Below are 21829 nucleotides of genomic sequence, written 5' to 3' on the forward strand. Positions count from 1 at the left end.
CCAACTGTCACAGGCTGGGTCTCTGACCCAGCATTTTGAGTTTTATTTTTGTAATTTTTGAAGTTTTCATGTTAGTTTGGTGATTATAAGTTTGCGTGTTATTCTTATTTAGGGTTTAGTGGATGTTTAGGTTTGTGATTATTTATCATCTGTCTCCTTGGTTTCTGTGTTTGGGTTCTTGTCTACTCTGTCATGTGTTTTAGGTCTGTTAAGCTTGTGTTGTAGTGTCTAAGTCTTCATGTTTCCTGTTTTATTTTGTGTTCTGTGTTCATGTAGTTAGTTTTACTTTCCCCTGTGTCATTATGTTTCATTTTGGTCAGCTGTGTCCTCATGTGTCTTTACTTCCCCTGATCACCTCATGTGTGTATTTAAGTCCTCGGTCTTCCTTTGTTCAGTGTCGCATCGGCTGTATTATCTTTCCTACCTCTTTTCACAGTTTCCCAGTCAAGTCAAAATAAGTCACAGTTTTTATGTTGTCTAGTCATAGTTTAAAGTCAAAGTCATAGTCGTAGTTTCCCAGTTTATGTTCAGGTTTCCCCTCAGTTAAGCCTTGTTTTTTTTTCAGGAGTTTTCAGCCCTTAATAAAGGCTCGTCTTTTGTTAAGTCCAATTTTGTCTCCTGGCCTCTGTCTGCACATGGGTCCTCTATCCTCTCCACACGGTCTGCCTGTGACACCAACGTAGCAAACATCTCCCTGAAGCCTCTTCCTTAGAGACCAAAGGTTGGATCAGAGCGAGCAGCTGAAAGGACACATCTATGAATGCAGTCAGAGACTTTCTCACAACCTCACACTTCATCTGATCACATTTAGACTCAGCTTTAGACTCAGGTTGTCTGTTAGTCATTGACAATACCAACAGACTCAGACATTTATAACAATCTGAGTGTCAGAGCTGCAAAATACCACGCAGATAACACGCTTACAATCTGTAACATGTGTATTCCTCTGTTTGACTTTCCTGTTTCAGCCTTTTGATGAGATTTAGATGTTAAAAAGCAAATGATGCTTAAAGAGGAATAGAATGTATGAGCCTGGTTGACATGTTAACAATATTATCTAACAAATATTTTCATATTAGTCCAGTTTGTGTGAGAAGGACATACAAGGCTGGGTGGAAACTTAACATCTGTAATCCAGCTGTGACAGAGACAAAGAAGTGTAATGTGTGTGTCTGTGTGATGTGTTGTAGTTTCAGGAGTCAGTATGCAGCTACAAAGCTTCTTGTTCAGTGTATACAAACAGCTGTAGCTCCATAAAGGCAGCAGAGACTCACAGTGTCTTATAATGAGAGGCTGCTTTCTCTCACACATTCTGTTCACTTATTATCAACACATGTTGTTGTTCTGTGGAAGCTAACATCTTGTAGTTTCTGACACTTTGCATGTTTTGCATGAGGCTAAAATTCCCCCTCAGTGGGTCACTGGTGACCTGCTGGATGTTCAGAGGTTCATTAAATCCAACATGAATAAAAACTCAAATGTCAAAGGAAATATAATGTTTAAAGTCAATCATTCTGATCATAATTGTACTTTGACCTTTAACCTCTCTGCTCTGTGTTGTTTCCACTTTCAGACCAGAAGATCATCACAGCTGAGTCTGGACAGGACGTCACTCTGACATGTCGAGCTCCAATTAACAAGATCAAAGTTGTAAAGTGGAGCAGAGCTGACCTGGAAGATGAATATGTGCTTTTGTACATGACTCAGCACTTTTTTCCAGAAAACCAGCATCCATCTTTTAAGAACCGGGTGGATCTGCAGGACAGACTTATGAAAGATGGAGACGTGTCTTTGATTCTGAAGGATGTGACGATTAAAGATGAAGGAGCATACGTGTGTCGTGTCAGCGTGGAAGAAAAACACTCATGGAAACTCAACATCATCTACCTTCGTGTTGTTCCTCCAGGTGAGTGAGTAGAGTTGAGTGTGTGTGATCAGAGGTGAAGCTGCTTCCTGGTTGTTGATGTGTGTTTGTTGTATGGATGAGCTGGTGGATGTCAGAGGTAGACAGATGTTTCTCCAGCTGTTGTCTTTGTGGCTGGTAGTCTAGAGTTGTAGAGCAGCATTGTTTGGGTAAGGTTAGAGCAGAAACAAAGACATTTATGAATCCGTCTCTTCTTCTCTTGCTCTCTAACTCGTCTGTAAACATGTGTGGGGAAACTCAATGTTAAAGCCTGCAGCTGGAGGAGGAGGGGAGGGGTGAAGCTGGTGGTTGTGAGTCTGTGAAAGTGAATCCTGCCGGTGCCATAGCTGTGAAAACGTACTTAGTGCAGACACAAAACGTCCATCAGCTTCAAAGTGTGACAGAAAAATGTCCACATGGTGACTGATGGATGAGAGAGGTCCCATTTTTGTTGTTGTGCACAAATCATTGAACAACACAAACACTTAGAGCTGCTTTCAGTGCTGCCTGTTTTGTTACTGCACACATTTCTGATGGTCCTACAGTCCAACGTAGCAAACATCTCCCTGAAGCCTCTTCTTAGAGACCAAAGGTTGGATCAGAGCGAGCAGCTGAAAGGACACATCTATGAATGCAGTCAGAGACTTTCTCACAACCTCACACTTCATCTGATCACATTTAGACTCAGCTTTAGAGTCAGGCTGTAGTCACTGAGACTACAGACGCACACATTTTTAATAAGCTAAGTAGTTTCAGGAGTCAGTATACAGCTAAAAAGCTTTTTGTTCAGTGTATACAAACAGCTGTAGCTACAGAACAGGCAGCATGCAGAGACTCACAGTGTCTTATTCAGTAAAAGAATTGGATGTTACAATCCCTGATAATGCATTGCTTCAAATGGAGAAAGTCTTGAGGGATGGCTGCTATGAGGAAACGTGAACCAGAAACTCTACCAGCGGGACGCACCGTTGTGTGCCTCACCTTCACAGGGTGTTTTGGTATTTTATCACAAGCTACTCTGCTATTTTTCCTTTTACCTTCCTTGGTTAGATTTAGGGGTTAGAAATCTGACCTAGATTATAATATTAAAATTTTAGGACACATCATCAGTAGTGAACCTTAGATTCATTCGGTGTTTGGGCTATTATCACTAGACACCCTCATCCCAGGTGGCCCTGCCTGGGTTGACTTCTGAGGACCTGGTTGTGTCTCCATGTGTATCTGCCTTGAGTAAGGCTAGTCTTACAACCAACAGAGATGTGCTTGAGTGTTGCTGGGACTGTAAACAGGGAGCAAGATGGGTTCTTTCCAACACACAGCTACAGATTGGGGGAAGGCAGTACATCATATGTGGCTCGGATGATGAAACTTAGCCTATTAGCCTCCATTCCCCAGATTTCTTCCAGATTCATCCTGGACCCTGCTTGGCCAACGCTACAGCTCTGGTATATCTGGCTGTTTCCTCCTGTTGACACACCTCCTCCACCACCATTTTTCGACGTTCAATTACAAATGCCTCTTGCTAGAGAGATGTTACTGCTCCATGAATCTGAATATTGTCCAATCTGGTAGTGAGAATGTTCATATTAATGCTCTTGATGTTGCTGAACGAGATGAGATGGGTTGGCTTGGTAAAAGAGCAGCAGAGAGTGAGGTTAAATGAAAGGAAGAAATGATCAGTTATGGGAATTTCATCAGCAGAAAGATTCGAGGGAGTAAGACCAGAACAGCAAATCAAGTCCAAGGTGTGCCCTTTAAAGTGAGTGGGGAAGTCAAAAAACTGTTTGAATTCAAAGCCTTCAAGACAGGAGGAAAAGTCAACATCAACATCAACATTCACTGGCAGGACTTTCAAGTTCTGGTGAAAAATGATCACAAGACCACCCCCACGACTTGAGCAGTGAGGTTTAGAGAAGTAAACAAACCCCGGAGGAGTAGATTCATCTAGCTGAGAAAAGTCATCAGGTTGTTGCCAGGTTTCAGTTAAACAGAAAAAGTCAAACTTACAGTCAGAGAGGAGGTCTTGGATGAAAGGTCCCTTATTGGTCAGTGAACGTATGCTTAGAAGACCGGGATGCCCACATGACCAACTCCATGCCATGATAAATGCCAGAGCGGAAATCATGCAGCCTGCCATAACTCCAGTTCCCAGAAGTTTTCTTCATTCTTTCTTGGCAGTATGAATCTGGTGCCAGATGACACTGGCATGCTCCAGACTTTCCGAAAAACCCAAGGTGCCGGCCCTCTGCACTGATGTGTCAACATAGTAATTTCTTTGCAAGAAAGTAGATAGTCTTTGGGCCAAGACACTGAAGAAGATATTTCCCTCCATGTTCAGCAGGCTAATCTGGCAAAGCCGGTGTGATGTCATTTTCATTTTCACGGAAAATGTAGTTGTTGTTTTTTGTTTTTTTTTACTTTCGGGGCCTCATAAGCCTATTCTGGTGTTTAGCCTATACAAGTCATGTTTGACTTGATTCTTTTCTGTATAGTTACTGGGATGCTTAGAACTCAAATTATACTGCTGGAAATAGTTTATTTTGATGCTTCCTGCAGTATATAAAAATTGGTGTATCTCAAAAATAAAACTATGAAGACACTCAAAATAAATTTCTTGTGGTTAGAAACTATTTTGTGCAACTTCTTTATGCTAACAGTTTTGAGGGATAAACCTCTTAAATTTCTCTAACTAGAAATATATGTTAAAAAACTAAAATCATTTTCAATTTTTTCTAGTTTATTGCACTTTTTTGCAATTTATGTAGTTACTATGGACTTAATGCATACATATTATTAAAATGTGGGCTTTAAAATGCTCCCAGAATGTGGGGGCGATCATGGCTCCCAAGAGTTGGGAGTTCGCCTTGTAATCAGAAGGTTGCCGGTTCGAGCCCCGGCTTGGACAGTCTCGGTCGTTGTGTCCTTGGGCAAGACACTTCACCCATTGGTCAGAGGGCCCGGTGGCGCCAGTGTCCGGCAGCCTCGACTCTGTCAGTGCGCCCCAGAGTGGCTGTGGCTACAATGTAGCTGCCATCACCAGTGTGTGAATGGGTGGATGACAGGTTGTGTAAAGCACTTTGGGGTTCTTAGGGACTAGAAAAGCACTATACAAATACAGGCCATTTAGAATGCCAGTACAGTGTGTAATCATATAAAGATAAGCTCTGGGCGACTTGGTTCTATGGTAGATCTTAAATGTCTATGTGTTTTTGTAGAAAAGGGTCAGTTCTTTCTTCTTACATTGCTGTCTTAGGTGCTCTGATCTTCGCAACTTAATAAGCTGTTGCTTTATTTCCTCCTGCAGGGCAGGAAGCTCCTCCCTTTCTGTCTCATAGGCCCTCCTCCACTGTTTCCTCAGTTGTCTTCTCTCTTTCACTAACCTGTCAATTTTCTGCTGTCTCCTAGACTTTACCTGGTTTAAAGGGCCTTTCTGCTGCCTCTATGTCTTTTTCTTTCCCCAAATCTCTCAGCACCATAGCTGCAGATGATGGTTCCCAGGTTCTCCAACTCCCTTTCTCTTGAGTCAATGGTTTCCCACTCTCTCTTCTCACTGGATCTGGGCAACAGAATCTGAGCTTTCCTACCTTCCATTGTCCTTTCTTTTGCTGGTAGTGACTGGCTGGATTCAGTGTTGGAAGATTCTGTCAGCTGTTTCTGGATGGGCTCTGGGATGTAACATGGTATTGACTGTGGCTGGCTTAAATCTATAGGGAAATGTGTTGCAAGCTGTTGGTGGCTAAACTCCATGCTAGTGATATTAATTGGGCCTGATATTGGGTGTGATGGGGTAGACTCTATACTGGGAATTGCTACTGGCTGAATTTGACTGAGCTCCAATCTGGAGACTATGGGATGGTCTGTACGACACTGAACCTTCTTTGGGGGTACTGATACCCTGAGGAATGTGGGAGTTCCCCTGCCTCTGGGCGTCAATCAACTGATTTTACTTACTTCTTAAAAAGTATTGGTCAATGTGAGGCCCCTTTCTCAGCTTGCTGGGGCACCTCTTCCTGCCTTGGTGGATTTTTAGGCCCATGTCAGTTGTTTGTTTTGACCAGCCACAGATGTAGTTCTGCAGCTTGTTTTCTACCAGCATTGACAGTCCATCATTTGCATAATATAATATAGGGCTTTGGAGTTGCATTTGCATTTACTGAATATGTACTGACTGAGTCCCACTGTTCAAAAGTTGAATAAAGAAACAATCTAATTTTTGCCTCTTTTTTTTTTATTAAAACCACTTTGTAGAACATCACATCAGTTACAGTGTAGAATCCATGTCATTTATAGTTTACAAATAACAAAATGTTTACATAAAATCATGACAGTGTTTACCTGATATCACCCACTACTAACATTACTTTATTTACTGTATCTTTTGAAAAAATACCGCTATTTATACAGCACAAGACTTAAGAATATTTAACAGGAGCAAGTTTCATTTTCCCTGGTTTTATTATCACACTGTTCAACAAACGCAGCAAACCTTCACCATCTTATCCAGAAGGGTCACCTCTTCACCCTCACATAGAAGAACTAATCTGATTGGCATGGTGGTATGTTTGAAGCAGGTCCCTTGTGTAGCGCTGGAACCCAGTCACAATGTTTCATCCATTTCATTGGCTGGTTTGCTGCAATAATACAAAATAATTAGCAACTCTATAAATAGAAGGTAGTTCTGCAAAATAACTCAGTAGGATGTTTGTTCTAATTTGCTATGAGCTCAGAGCGCATCGAAAATAAAACTAATAGGCTATAAAGAGTGATATGAACATATTTAGAACTTACTGGAATGAAAATGTCTGGAGCACCAACAGATATTTGGAGATGGAAGAGAACTGGATATCATCTCGTTTCACAGCTGTTATCCAGGCCAGACGCCTTCGTTTGGTAACATCGATACACGAGCTGCCTCGTGTTGCTTCCAGGTTGGGAAAGAATGAAAAGACAAACCCTTTTCAAGCGTATTCTCTTGCTGGTCGTGCGATCGAACATTGCAGCCGACCACACAGCAAGAACGAACCATGGCTGTTGTGTGTGCCTTCGCTCCTTTTTTCGCTTGCGCTTTGTTTAGACCCCCAAAATGGTGGATCAGGCCAAAATCATTTCCACACCCACCCCCGTGACATCACGCTCCAAAGCCCTATTATAATGAGAGGGCTGCTTTCTCTCACTGATTATGTTCACTTTTATCACATGTTAGCACGTGTTTTTATTCTGTGGAAGCTAACATCTTGTAGTTTCTGACACTTTGCATGTTTAGCAAGAGGCTAAAATTCACCCTGTGGGTCACTGGTGACCTGGTGGTAAGGCTGTGCGATATGACCAAAATCTGATAACCCGATATAAGACATTTATTGTCCTGACAACGATATGTATCCCAAAATGTTACATTTTCTGTAAATTCAGTGAATCTCGGATCAACTCGACTTGCTGGGTGTTTTCAGCTGGGTGTACCTGGAGTCAAGGGTTTTGACCGAAGCATGAAGCTATACATTTGTAGACATTGAAATGGTTGCTTTTTTCTTTGTCAGTGTTTATTACACGGCGTGCTGCTGGGAAAAGATTCTAAGGTTTACTTTTTAGCACCTGACGGGTCTTTTTTTGCTTCTCATCCGTAAACACTCTGCATACTATTTCATGTGATTCATTTTACTTTGAAAAATCTCAATAGGATCTTCAGCTTTATTGTAAAAGGTTTATGTGGAAAACAAACAGGCGGACGGCGGAGGCACGCGAGTGTTGTTGCTAACGACAATACATAAAAGCAGTCGCTTGTCTGTCTGTAGTGTGGTTATTTTAAATATAAGAGAAAGGGAGAACTTTAAGAAATTAATTCTACAATGACCATCAAAACGATGAAAAAAATATTGCCGCAAACAGTTTATTTTGCGACGCCACGAAGCAAGGGATAGAGTAATATGAAACGATATAACTTTTTATATGGTCATCTGTTGGGATTTAAATATATAATGTTAATACTTATTTGCTGATTAGATTGTTTTATGAGAGGCCCAGACTTGACTAGGTCACAGGCTGACAGGAAACTGCATGTTTTTGTAGAATATGAGGAGCTGCAGGCAGAGAGTGAAACTAAGTAGAGTGTTTGATCAAAACGTAAAGTGTGTGTGACGTCTAGAGGAAGAATATAAATAATCAGGCTTCCTGTTTTCTGCCTGAGACTTCGGCTGGCGTGTCTGCGTGCCTGCTCAGTCTCCATATTCCGGAATATATATATAAGTAAAATTAAAGATCATTTTTTAAGTTAGACCACTTTGAGTCGTGTCTTTCTTGGCCATTGAAGAATACAAAGAACTGGATTTAATACATCCGATATATATCGTTATATCGAACAGCCCTACCTGGTGGATGTTCAGAGGTCCATGAAAACCAGCATGACTAAAAACTCAAATGTCAAAGGAAGCCACATAATTGTACTTTGACCTTTAACCTCTCTGCTCTTTGTTGTTTCCTCTTTCAGACCCCAAAATTCTCACAGCTGAGTCTGGACAGAACGTCACTCTCCCATGTCGAGCTCCAAAAAGCAACATCAGAGTTGTACAGTGGAACAAAGCTTATCTGAAGTCAGGAAATGTCCTTTCATACCGGAATGGTCAATTTGTTCCAATTTCCCAGCATCCATCTTTTAAGAACCGGGTGGATCTGCAGGACAGACAGATGAAGGATGGAGACGTGTCTTTGATTCTGAAGGATGTGACGATTAATGACACTGGAGCATACATGTGTGTTGTCAGCATGGCAGAAAAACACTCATGGGAGCCCATTAACATTGTTTATCTGATTGTTGTTGATCCTCCAGGTGAGTGAGTAGAGTTGAGTGTGTGTGTGATCAGAGGTGAAGCTGCTTCCTGGTTGTTGATGTTTGTTTGATGTATGGTGTCACTCTTGGTGGCGCTGTCACTTGGTGTTCGCTCACTCTGCGGTAGAGTATCACTTCCTGTTCCTGCTCAAACACAGTGGTGTTTCTGAGTAGCTTATTTGCTTAGCAATTTAATTAACAACTTTTAAATACATTCTTTTTTCAGAGTATAATCTTCTCGCGCTTGATCCGAAGCACACTTTCTGTGTACTCACTACCTAATTTATAGCCAAAGTATTCACTCACTGTCTCTGTACTGTTTCACTAGCTTAGCTTAGCTCGTAGCCGACTCGTTAGCACCATGGCTACTTCACCTGTCCCTCCTGCACTTTCTTGCTCATTGTGTCAGATGTTTAGTTACTCCTCGGCCTCTTTTAGCAGTAATGATATCTGTAACAAATGTAGCATATTTGCAGCTCTGGAGGACAGGATTACTGAACTGGAGATTCGGCTTTGCACCCTGCTCTCACCCTTAGCTAGCCAGGCCCCTGTAGCTGGTGCAGCCGAAGATAGCGTAGGCCCTGCAAGCTGTTCCCTGGCAGACCCCAAGCAGCTGGGGAAAGAGGGCAGCTGGGTGACGGTGAGGAGGAAGCATAGTCCTAAACAGAAGCCCCAGGTACACCACCAACCCGTTCATGTGTCTAACCGTTTTTCCCCACTCGGCGACACACCCGCCGGGGGTCAAACTCTGGTAATTGGTGATTCTGTTCTCAGACATGTGAAGCTAGAGACACCGGCAACCATAGCCAATTGTCTTCCAGGGCCCAGAGCAGGCGACATTGAAGGAAATTTAAAACTGCTGGCTAAGGGTAAACGTAAATTCAGTAAAATCATAATTCACGTCGGCACTAATGACACCCGGTTACGCCAATCGGAGGTCACTAAAATCAATATTGAATTGGTGTGCAACTTTGCCAAAACAATGTCGGACTCTGTACTTTTCTCTGGTCCCCTCCCCAATCAGACCAGGAGTGACATGTTTAGCCACATGTTCTCCTTAAATTGCTGTCTGTCTGAGTGGTGTCCCAGAAACGATGTGGGCTTCATAGATAATTGGCAAACCTTCTGGAGGAAACCTGGTCTTGTTAGGAGAGACGGCATCCATCCCACTTTGAATGGAGCAGCTCTCATTTCTAGAAATATGGACAAATTTATTAAACCCCTCAAAATATGGCTATCCAGAGTTGGGACCAGGAAGCAGAGTTGCAGTCTTACACGCCTCTCTGCAGCTTCTCTCCTCCTGCTACCCCCCCAAAAACCCATCTCCATAGAGACTGTGTCAGCTCCCAAACAGACAAAAAACAAACTAAAAACCAGCAACAAACAACTTAAACATAAACAATCACAAAGAAAGAACAATACGGTATCCACATCTGAACCAAAGAGTAAAACAGTGAAATGTGGATTATTAAATATTAGGTCTCTCTCCTCCAAGTCTCTGTTAGTACATTACTTAATAATTGATCAACAAATTGATTTACTCTGCCTTACAGAAACCTGGTTGCAGCAGGATGATTATGTTAGTTTAAATGAATCAACACCCCCGAGTCATTCTAACTACCAGAAATCTCGAAGCACAGGCCGAGGGGGAGGTGTGGCAGCAATTTTTCACACCAGTCTATTAATTAATGAAAGACCAAGACAGACTTTTAATTCATTTGAAAGCCTTATGCTTAACATTGTCCACCCCAGCTGTGAAACTCAGAAACCAGTCTTACTTGTTATCATCTATCGTCCACCTGGGCCTTACACAGAGTTTCTGCCTGATTTCTCAGACTTTATATCTAATTTAGTTCTGAGCTCAGGTAAAATAGTTATTGTGGGTGATTTTAACATCCATGTAGATACTAAAAATGACAGCCTCAACATGACATTTAATCTGTTATTATACTCAATTGGATTCTCTCAAAATGTAAAAGAACCCACCCACCACTTTAATCACACTCTAGATCTTGTTTTAACATATGGCATAGAAACTGAACATTTAACAGTGTTTCCTGAAAGCCCTCTCCTGTCTGATCATTTCCTGATAACATTTACATTTACAATAATTGATTACACAGCAGTGGAGAGTGGACTTTATCAAAGTAGATGTCTTTCTGAAAGCGCTGTAACTAAGTTTAAGAATATAATCCAGCCACTGTTATCATCGTCAATGCCCTGTACCAACACAGAGCAGAGCAGCTATCTGAACGCTACCTAAACAGAGGTCGATTATCTTGTTAATAATTTCACCTCCTCACTACGTACGACTCTGGATACTGTAGCTCCAGTGAAAACTAAGGTCTCTAATCAGAAGTACCTGACTCCGTGGTATAATTCTCAAACACGTAGCCTAAAGCAGATGACTCGTAATCTGGAGAGGAAATGGCGTGTCACAAATTTAGAGGATCATCATTTAGCCTGGAGAAATAGTTTGTTGCTTTATAAGAAAGCCCTCCGCAAAGCCAGAACATCTTACTATTCGTCACTGATTGAAGAAAATAAGAACAACCCCAGGTTTCTCTTCAGCACTGTAGCCAGGCTGACAAAAAGTCAGAGCTCTTTTGAGCCAACCATCCCTTTAACGTTAACTAGTAATGACTTCATGAACTTCTTCACAAATAAAATTTTTATCATTAGAGAAAAAATTACCAATAATCATCCCACAGATGTAATATTATCTACAGCTACTCTTAGTACCATTGATGTTAAGTTAGACTCTTTTTCTCCAATTGATCTTTCTGAGTTAACTTCAATAATTACTTCCTCCAAACCATCAATGTGTCTTTTAGACCCCATTAATACAAAACTGCTCAAAGAAGCCCTGCCATTAATTAATTCTTCGATCTTAAATATGATCAACCTATCTCTAATAATCAGCTATGTACCACAGGCCTTCAAGGTGGCTGCAGTTAAACCTTTACTCAAAAAGCCATCTCTAGACCCAGCAGTCTTAGCTAATTATAGGCCAATCTCCAACCTTCCTTTCATATCAAAAATCCTTGAAAGAGTAGTTGTCAAACAGCTAACAGATCATCTGCAGAGGAATGGTTTATTTGAAGAGTTTCAGTCAGGTTTCAGAGTTCATCACAGCACAGAAACAGCTTTAATGAAGGTTACAAATGATCTTCTTATGGCCTCTGACAGTGGACTCATCTCTGTGCTTGTCCTTCTTGACCTTAGTGCAGCATTCGATACTGTTGACCATAATATCCTGTTAGAGCGATTAGAACATGCTGTAGGTATTACAGGTATTGCACTGCAGTGGTTTGTATCATATCTATCTAATAGACTCCAATTTGTGCATGTAAATGGAGAGTCCTCTTCACACACTAAGGTTAATTATGGAGTTCCACAGGGTTCAGTGCTAGGACCAATTCTGTTTACATTATACATGCTTCCCGTAGGCAGCATCATTAGAAGACATAGCATACATTTTCACTGCTATGCAGATGACACCCAGCTCTATCTGTCCATGAAGCCAGATAACACACACCAATTAGTTAAACTGCAGGAATGTCTTAAAGACATAAAGACCTGGATGGCCGCTAACTTTCTGCTTCTTAATTCAGATAAAACTGAGGTTATTGTACTCAGCGCTGAAAAGCTTAGAAATATGGTATCTAACCAGATTCTTACTCTGGATGGCATTACCTTGGCCTCCAGTAACACTGTGAGGAACCTTGGAGTCATTTTTGACCAGGATATGTCCTTCAACGCACATATTGAACAAATATGTAAGACTGCGTTCTTCCATTTGCGCAACATCTCTAAAATTAGAAATATCCTGTCTCAGAGTGACGCTGAAAAAGTAGTTCATGCATTCATTACTTCAAGGCTGGACTACTGCAATTCATTATTATCAGGATGTCCAAAAAATTCACTGAAAAGCCTTCAGCTAATCCAAAATGCTGCAGCAAGAGTACTGACAGGGACTAGAAAGAGAGAGCAGATTTCTCCTGTTTTGGCTTCCCTTCATTGGCTTCCTGTTAAATCCAGAATTGAATTCAAAATCCTGCTCCTCACATACAAGGTCTTAAATAATCAGGCCCCATCTTATCTTAATGACCTTGTAGTACCATATCACCCTATTAGAGCACTTTGCTCCCGCTCTGCAGGCCTACTTGTTGTTCCTAGAGTATTTAAAAGTAGAATGGGAGGCAGAGCCTTCAGTTTTCAGGCCCCTCTTCTGTGGAACCAGCTTCCAGTTTGGATTCGGGAGACAGACAGTATCTCTACTTTTAAGATTAGGCTTAAAACTTTCCTTTTTGCTAAAGCATATAGTTAGGGCTGGACCAGGTGACCCTGAATCCTCCCTTAGTTATGCTGCAATAGATGTAGGCTGCCAGGGGATTCCCATGATGCATTGAGTTTTACCTTTCCAGTCACCTTTCTCGCTCACTATGTATTAACAGACCTCTCTGCATTGAATCATATCTGTTATTAACCTCTGTCTCTCTTCCACAGCATGTCTTTTATCCTGTCTTCCTTCTCTCACCCCAACCGGTCGCAGCAGATGGCCGCCCCTCCCTGAGCCTGGTTCTGCCGGAGGTTTCTTCCTGTTAAAAGGGAGTTTTTCCTTCCCACTGTCGCCAAAGTGCTTGCTCATAGGGGGTCATATGATTGTTGGGTTTTTCTCTGTATCTATGAAGTGCCTTGAGGTGACTTTTGTTGTGATTTGGCGCTATATAAATAAAATTGAATTGAAATTGAATTAAATTGGATGAGCTGGTGGATGTCAGAGGTAGACAGATGTTTCTCCAGCTGTTGTCTTTGTGGCTGGTAGTCTAGAGTTTTAGAGCAGCATTGTTTGGGTAAGGTTAGAGCAGAAACAAAGACATTTATGAATCCGTCTCTTCTTCTCTTGCTCTCTAACTCGTCTGTAAACATGTGTGGGGAAACTCAATGTTAAAGCCTACAGCTGGGGGGGGGGGGGGGGGGGGGAGGGGTGGAGCTGGTGGTTGTGAGTCTGTGAACGTGAATCCTGCCGGTGCCATAGCTGGTGAAAACGTACTTAGTGCAGACACAAAACGTCCATCAGCTTCAAAGTGTGTTAGAAAAATGTCCACATGGTGACTGATGGATGAGAGAGGTCCCATTTTTGTTGTTGTGCACAAATCATTGAACAACACAAACACTTAGAGCTGCTTTTCAGTGCAATGCTCACTTTGCTCACAAACTCACATACACCCATCACAGGTCCAGGTGTCCGTTCTTCGTACCTCGCTAAGTAAGTTAGCTGGATTTGATTGTTGACGATTTCGCATGATCTTGGATCGTTCGGTTCTCCGAAGCTCATCCGGGACTTGCAGTCATAGCAACAGATCCGTAAGCGTAAACCTGCTTGGGAGCAGGCTTACTTTATGTAAACAGGATTAGCTCACGGCCACTCAGGTATCTCCGCTTCATTTATACGAAAGCAACAGAGATATTTTTCCACTGTTTTTCCATAAATAAATATTATCAATGTAACTAAAGATAATGCAGTATTTGATTCTTTTATTGATTTCATACAGATACATACAGGTCATTTCCTAAAAAAAAAGGGAAATGTACTATTAATCATTCTATTTCATGTATTTGATTATTTCAGATGTAATTCATATTTTAGAGTAGTAATAGTAAATTACTTCGTGTAATCAAGATGAGAGACCACGGTTATAAAAGCGAAGGTGGATTTGGGAAGTCTGTCGCAGCCATGTCCTGTCCGTTTGTACGCGAGCAACCCATTGCGGAAGGTGCAAGATTGATAAGGAGAGCATGCAACCCTAGGGCCAGCTCCTCTGCTGGGGTGTGACGAGGGGGTGCAGGACCACCACCTGTCTTTTTTTGCTCTGCCCTTTTCTTGGTTGCTGTTATAAACAAACAAACAGATTATTTCAGGGTCTCTTTTCAAGAGACTAAAAGCAATATAAGTGATAAATATTACCATTCTGTAGAATATTCTTATATTTCACTTTTACTTGTTCCCATGTTCTAGTGGGTCCTGTTGTGGCTCTAATGTGAAAGAGGATATAATATAATATAATATAATAAATTACTTACGAGTTTAATTTGTCAGCAACTTTCTGCCAGCCCTCTCTCCTTACTTTTGCAGCCTTTGCGTTTTAATTAAACTCTGAAACTCCTGAAATCCCTCAATCAAGAGTTCTTGCTCTGCTGCCGAAAAATACTGAGCGCGCTCCTTCGACATTTTCGCCGACCAATCAAAGGGTTGCCGATCAATGTTTCTACTATCGATGCGTAGCCCCTTTTAAGCCACCCAGTGATCTCACATCACTTCATCCAGCTGTACTAATCATCAACAACAGGTGTGTTCGGAGAACCGGAAAAGTGAGCTCAAAGTTGGCGCGATGATTTGATCTTGGATGTAGTAATTGAGGTATGAAGAACGGACCCCAGAACTCTACAAAAATCATCACAAAAACAGAGTCATCACATAACAAAGTTAGCTTCCCAGGCTAATTACAGTATCTGGCATTACTGGTGACAATATTTGCACTATGTTACACTTTTCTAGCACATTTAACTCACATGTAAATAGCCACGCAAACTTTTGCAGCTTCCAACTCTGCAGTGCTCCCGCTCGCAGAGCACAGTGGGTGACACAAACCTGGGTACATGCGTGCTCTGGCTTCAAGTGGCTCTTAAAGGGACAGTATACCCCCAAAACGCAAGATCTACTCATCACCATGACAACTTTACAAACAGACCTCTCGTAGACAGGCAAATAGTTAAAAACACAATAACCTTTTTTAAACACTTTTTATGTTAATTTGTCTACACATGTTGTTGTTCTGTGGAAGCTAACATCTTGTAGTTTCTGACACTTTGCATGTTTAACATGAGGCTAAAATTCCCCCTCAGTGGGTTACTGGTGACCTGCTGGATGTTCAGAGGTTCATTTAAAACTCACATGTCAAAAGAAATGAACAAAATATTTAAAGTAAGTCATTCTGATCGTAATTGTACTTTGACCTTTAACCTCTTTGCTCTGTGTTGTTTCCTCTTTCAGACCCCAAAATTCTCAAAGCTGAGTCTGGACAGAACGTCACTCTCCCATGTCGAGCTCCAAACAGCAAAATCACAGCTGTAAATTGGACCAGAGCTGATCTGAAGTCAGGAATTGTCCTTTCATACCAGAATGGTCAATTTGTTCCAATTTTCCAGCATCCATCTTTTATGAACCGGGTGGATCTGCAAGACAGGCAGATGAAGGATGGAGACGTGTCTTTGATTCTGAAGAATGTGACGATTAATGACACTGGAGCATACATGTGTGGTGTCAGTGAGGCAGAAAAAGACTCATGGGAGCCCATTAACATTGTTTACCTGAGTGTTACAGGTGAGTGAGTAGAGCTGAGTGTGTGTGTGTGAGTCTGTGAAAGTGAATCCTGCCGGTGCCATAGCTGTGAAAACGTACTTAGTGCAGACACAAAACGTCCATCAGCTTCAAATTGTGTCAGAAAAATGTCCACATGGTGACTGATGGATGAGAGAGGTCCCATTTTTGTTGTTGTGCACAAATCATTGAACAACACAAACACTTAGAGCTGCTTTCAGTGCTGCCTGCTTTGTTACTGCACAAAACAGGCTCAATGAGAGTAACGTATTCTGAATACTTTGGATTACTTAATATATTAACATGCTTTGTACAACTACATGAATGTACTATTGCTGTGTGATTTATTACTGTTTGTTACAGGCCTTCTATAGGGTCTGTTTTTAAACAGAAAAGCAGAGATTGGAGACATGAGTTGCGCTCGGTCTGCAGGCTCTTCCTTCGTCTGATTTATTAACTGAATTGCACTGTGTTCTTTTCTGTTCATTTAGACACACACATTTCTCTTTTAACACCAAAAACACATTCAATCAGGTCCATATGTTCAACCCTTTTGGTCACCTTGTTTTTCTCACAAGTATACACTTACAAAATAATTGTCTTTTATCCTTATTTACGATAAATCTGTAATTACATTCTGCTGCTGTTCAGCATCAATAACAAGTCTGTGCAGTACTGTTAACACTGCGATTAACCCGCTTATATTACCATTGTCACCTATTTGTATTTTAACAGATTCAAATATCTAATGCATTTACAAACAATAAATAAACATTTTGTATACAAACAGTACACACACCAGACTATTTACATTTGACACATAATAAGTAGGAAATGGGTTAGGTTGGAATAATCTTAATCAACTGTAATTTCCAATAATGTCAGGATAAAAGAGATGTGCCTAGGAGCTACATTTGTCACAAAATAAAACAGGTAATAAGACCAGCTACCTCTTTAGACTACAAGTGGAATCGTGGCAACTCGTACTTTTCCACTCCCCTTTTTCTCCCTCCCTCACTCACAGACACATAACGAGTATGGCAGTCCATTCTCCCTGCAGCACGGACTACACTGCCCATGAGGCTACATTCTTTAGGGCTATACCTGTAGCATTCTGCCTATTGCTTTCATATTAAAACATTTGTTTGAATAATAATTTTTAAAATTATTTCTTCATGTCATTATGCGGTCTGTAAATGAAGATGACATGGGCCATGAGATTGAGACACAGGCATTAGAGCCTCTTAATGCATGTTTTGATTGGGTTTCCACTTGTGTCGAATTATCAAAAATAGAGAGGGCATAGCCTAACATACGAAACAGGAAAAGACCGCCAAGTAATCCATTTATTTCAACTGAGTATCTGCATTGTAAATACCACCTTGGTAACTGTAACGCAATACAGTTGCTCATATTTAGTATTTAAAATGCGTAACGCCGGTACATGTATTCCGTTACTCCCCAACACTGCTTGTGCATGAATTGCTAATCACACAAATCACAGTAGAGTCATAAAGAAATCATCCTGGAAAACACTGTTTTATATTAAAGCTGACCTCCCCTTTTTGACACATGGTTTCCCCCATGTGTCAATTCACCAGAACTAGAAGAATAAAAAGGAAAAAGGTTAGTGACATTATTTCTCAACCAACATCAGAAATTTTCCTCTGAAGTAGCTTCGCTCCACGCCTGTAAACCTGTGTTAGAAAATAAAATCAGTATGAATTTCATGTTAAGTATGTCTAACTCCTGGCTCCGCCTGGAGCTTGCATCCACACCACGACTGCCTCAAAACAAACTCTGTGAGTTCATATGAGCTTCACATATGCAAACACCTGGAGGTCAGAAGAGTAATGAGGCATCCAACACTACAGTCACCAGTTTGTGTTGTGCAATTTATTTCCCCAGAAAATTAAACCACTACTGTTGCCATAATTTGCCCAAATCCTAGCTCATCCCATATGTTTATGCCAACACATTATACATTGTGACAGTTCTTTAAATACGTCACTCACTTGTTTAATGCTATGAGCTCAGCGACTCGAGATAAATAGTGATATAATAGTACATAGTACAATAAAACTGCCTGTAATTACTGCACATTCTGCTTTATTAAACCTATGTCTGTCTGCTGGATGCCAAATCCCCCAGATGGACTCTTAGAGTAAAAACAACATTAGAGTCCTGGATGTCAGGCCTGGATAAACAGATTCCAGAGGTGCTGCTGTAAATCATAAAGTTACCAATTTGCTTCTGCTGTGAAAGGAGTGACACTGTTTTCAACACAGTATATTTTCACATTACATTTTCCTCCCTGTAACATTTGACATTTTCCAACAATACAGTTTCATACTATAACTAACCACGCATTCAGTAAGAACACCGTTTCCTTCACAAAAAATCAGTTTTCAGTAGCACAGATAAGTGGCAACTAAAGTCTGCAGGGCCCACAAGCTGATGTGAACCGAGGATGTTGCCTTAATTTTCTCCTCCTGTAAAAAAAACAAAACAAAAAACCCCAAAACAAAATAAAACATACATACATACCCTTTTCCCGCTGTCTGGGTGGAGCAGGTGCAATCTTGCGTATCAGTATCAAGTCAGTCAAACTTTTGTCCCCATTGTAGAGTTGGATGTCTCGAGACCGGTCACTTTTACGTGGTCTTGGTCTTCTCTTGGTCTCAACGGACTTTGGTCTTGGTCTTGGATCACTCGGTCTTGTCTTGGTTTCACTGTCTGGGTCTTGCTGTCTCAGATCGACATAGTGGTCGGGAGATTTGGAGTCAACAATATCCATGACAAACAACATAACATTCGCTAATGTGTCATGCGCAAAAGCATCAGCTCTAAGAGCCGTGCTTTATAGTGAATCAGAAGAGTCGACTCCCATTGAGCGAGAGACGGCTCCTCACTTAATTTCCTTTCGCTGCTCAGCTCTCACACAGCTCACCTATGCTCCAATCCCTCCATATTGTGGCCAATCACATGCGAGGATATAGGATAATATCATTGTGTGAAAAACAGACAGGGTGAGAGACGCGACAGTCAAGTTGAGCGTGCATCCTCTCAGTACACGAGTGAGACAGTAGACAGCAGTGAGGAGGGCTGTGCGAGTGCATTGCAAAAACACATAAATATACCTGAAACCCGTAAACGAAGCAGCATCTGGCTGCAGTTTAAAGACTTTTTTGTCTCGGTCTGTCTTGGTCTTGGTTTAGGCGGTCTTGAATACAAGTCTACCCCATTGTTAACCCAATCAGTCCCCTCATGTTTATTGCTGGCTGCAGAACTTCTCGTGCCACATACTGAAGTTTCCACTGCCAGCAATATGATGTCATTACAAAAGTTTTTTTTAAAACAATTCTTTATAATTTTAGAATAGATTGAATCGTTATAATCCTTTTAGACACAGGGACATACCATCTGATGTGGTCAGTGTCCCAGATGCCTTCCGAATCATGTGACAACCCCTTGGCTTCCGTACTTGCACTTCGCTGTTCCACTTGAACGACATATTGTTGTTCTAGTTAGCAATTAGCCTATAGCCTATCGTTCAGCATTGGCTCACTCAAAAGGCGCAATGGGTGCTTCGATTTACGAAAATTTTCGACTTACGAAAGACCCTCGGGAACAGATTAATTTCGTAAATTGGGGTTCCACTGTAATAAAACAAAACCCAAAAATCTGACAAAAAATCGCGGCCCAATCATTCATCCTACACACATCAGTCGATTTCCGTCGAGCTGTGAACACACACACTCTCACTCCCTGTTACACACACACACACTTCTTCTCACTGCATTCCTCAGTTTTTTTTAAAGTTCACACTACTCTATTCAACAAACACCTTTCCTCAAACCACAACTTCATATAGTGCACTGGATGTTTTCTCATCGCGCTCTCACTCTATGGCGAGGACAGTCTCCCCAGGCTGAACCCCAGGCTTATAACTGTGACTTCCTGTTTATCTGGCTGAGGCAGCTCTTACTACGCATTTTATGACAGGCGTACCCCCACTGTCAATAAATTCCTCACTCTATGTATTTACACACCAAAGTTTACAGCTAAACTAACTCATTTGGCATGTCAGACGTCAGGGTTCAGCAACTTAATCTCATTCTTGAGAGTTTTAAGATGCCGTGTGATCAAACTGCATATTTCAGAGTTGCCTTTTATTTTGGGCAGCACACCTGTGCAATATTCACGCTTTCTAATCAGCACCTTGACATGCCACACCTGTGAGGTGGGGTGGATTATGTCTGCAAATGAGAAGCTCTCACTAACACAATATGTGATAGTAATGGGTCCTTTGTGTATGTAGAAAATGTTTCAGATCTTTAAGTTCAGCTCATGAAAAATGGGAGCAAAAACAAAAGTGTTGTGTTTATATTCAGGAGTGCAGATAAGTGGTCCGCAGGTGCATTTCAAAATAAAAGGCACGCACCAGATAAGAAGTTGCAACGCTTGTTTGCGTACATAAGATTTTCTGGAGGACAGACATTTGTTTAGAACTCTTAAAGATTTATTTTGAAAGCGCATGCGCACCTGCGGACCACTTATGTGCCACTTATGTTACCCTGTTTATATTTTTGTTCAGTGTATATACAAATAGAATAAAATACTTTGTTACATAGAGAAAACTGCACTTGGTGCCACTGCACATTAAGGAGAAGATTTACATTTGTGTATGGGATGTGTGTGTGTCTGTCAGCACGTGTGTGGTCATCTGCAGAGACCATGTTGTAGAGTCTGACAGCAGTGGGGAGGAAAGACCTGCGAAATCTCTCCGTCCCACATCGTGGGTGCTGCAGCCACTGAAGGAGCTGCTCAGTGCTGTCAGAGTCTCCTTCATGAGGTGGGAGATGTTGTCCAAAAGGGATGACAGCTTAGTCACCATTCTCCTGTCACTCACCACCTCCACTGGGTCCAGAGGGCATCCTATAACAGAGCTGACCCTTCTGATCAGACTGTTCAGTCTCTTCCTGTCCCCAGCAGCGATGCTGCCTCCCCAGCAGAGCACACCGTAAAAGATGGCTGAGGGCACCACAGAGTCACAGCTATGGGTAATTTAGAGTTTCCAATTAACGTATCCCCACTAAGTGCATGTCTTTGGACTGTGGGAGGAAGCCGGAGTATCTGGAGAGAACCCACGCAAACATGGGGAAAACATGCAAACTCCACACAGAAAGACCCCGGTCTGATGGTGGAATTGAACTCAGGACTTTCTTGGTGGTTAGCATTGGTGTTGTGAGGCAACAATGCTAACCACCATGCCACTGTGCAAAATTAAATTAATTAATTTTATTCATTCACAGTTGAGAACAAACAAGCTGATCTTTGTACTAACTTATTATTCACAGTAAATTTCATAAAAGCCTCAATTCAGTTTGTTTGTGTAACTGAATTAAATAGTGCAAATTTTACAGAAATGAATTCAGAAATGAATTCAATAATGTTAATGATGAGTTAATGATCACACTGAGCTCTCTGAGAGTTGGGAAAGTCATCTTTTAGCTATATTTTTGAAAGCAGTCTGTCAGTTCTCACAATTTTATTTATTATTATTATTATCCTATTATTTGAAGTGCTTCATATATAAAGGTTGTAAATTGTGTACAGTGTAGTTTGGTTGGTGTGACAGAGCTGTTATCATCGAATCTGAACAGGTTCCGACTTTTCAGCCTCATAATAAATAAACACATTTTCAGAGACTCGAGGATTT

The 21829-nt window shown here is 41.4% G+C and overlaps 1 protein-coding gene across 2 annotated transcripts in view; it reads left to right on the forward strand.

The window, feature by feature from the left end:
* The window catches only part of LOC146521260 (polymeric immunoglobulin receptor-like), a 525395-nt gene that overhangs the window by 439260 nt on the left and 64306 nt on the right, over positions 1-21829 (forward strand). For both annotated transcript variants that reach the window (XM_085154961.1, XM_085154962.1), the window contains 3 exons: positions 1574-1906; positions 8385-8723; positions 15781-16110. In XM_085154961.1, coding sequence (XP_085011087.1) covers positions 1574-1906; positions 8385-8723; positions 15781-16110 — 1002 coding nt within the window. The remainder of the gene's footprint in view (positions 1-1573; positions 1907-8384; positions 8724-15780; positions 16111-21829) is intronic.

This window comes from Neolamprologus multifasciatus, chromosome 3 (genome assembly GCF_963576455.1).
Source record: "Neolamprologus multifasciatus chromosome 3, fNeoMul1.2, whole genome shotgun sequence".
Classification (NCBI taxonomy): Eukaryota; Metazoa; Chordata; class Actinopteri; order Cichliformes; family Cichlidae; genus Neolamprologus; species Neolamprologus multifasciatus.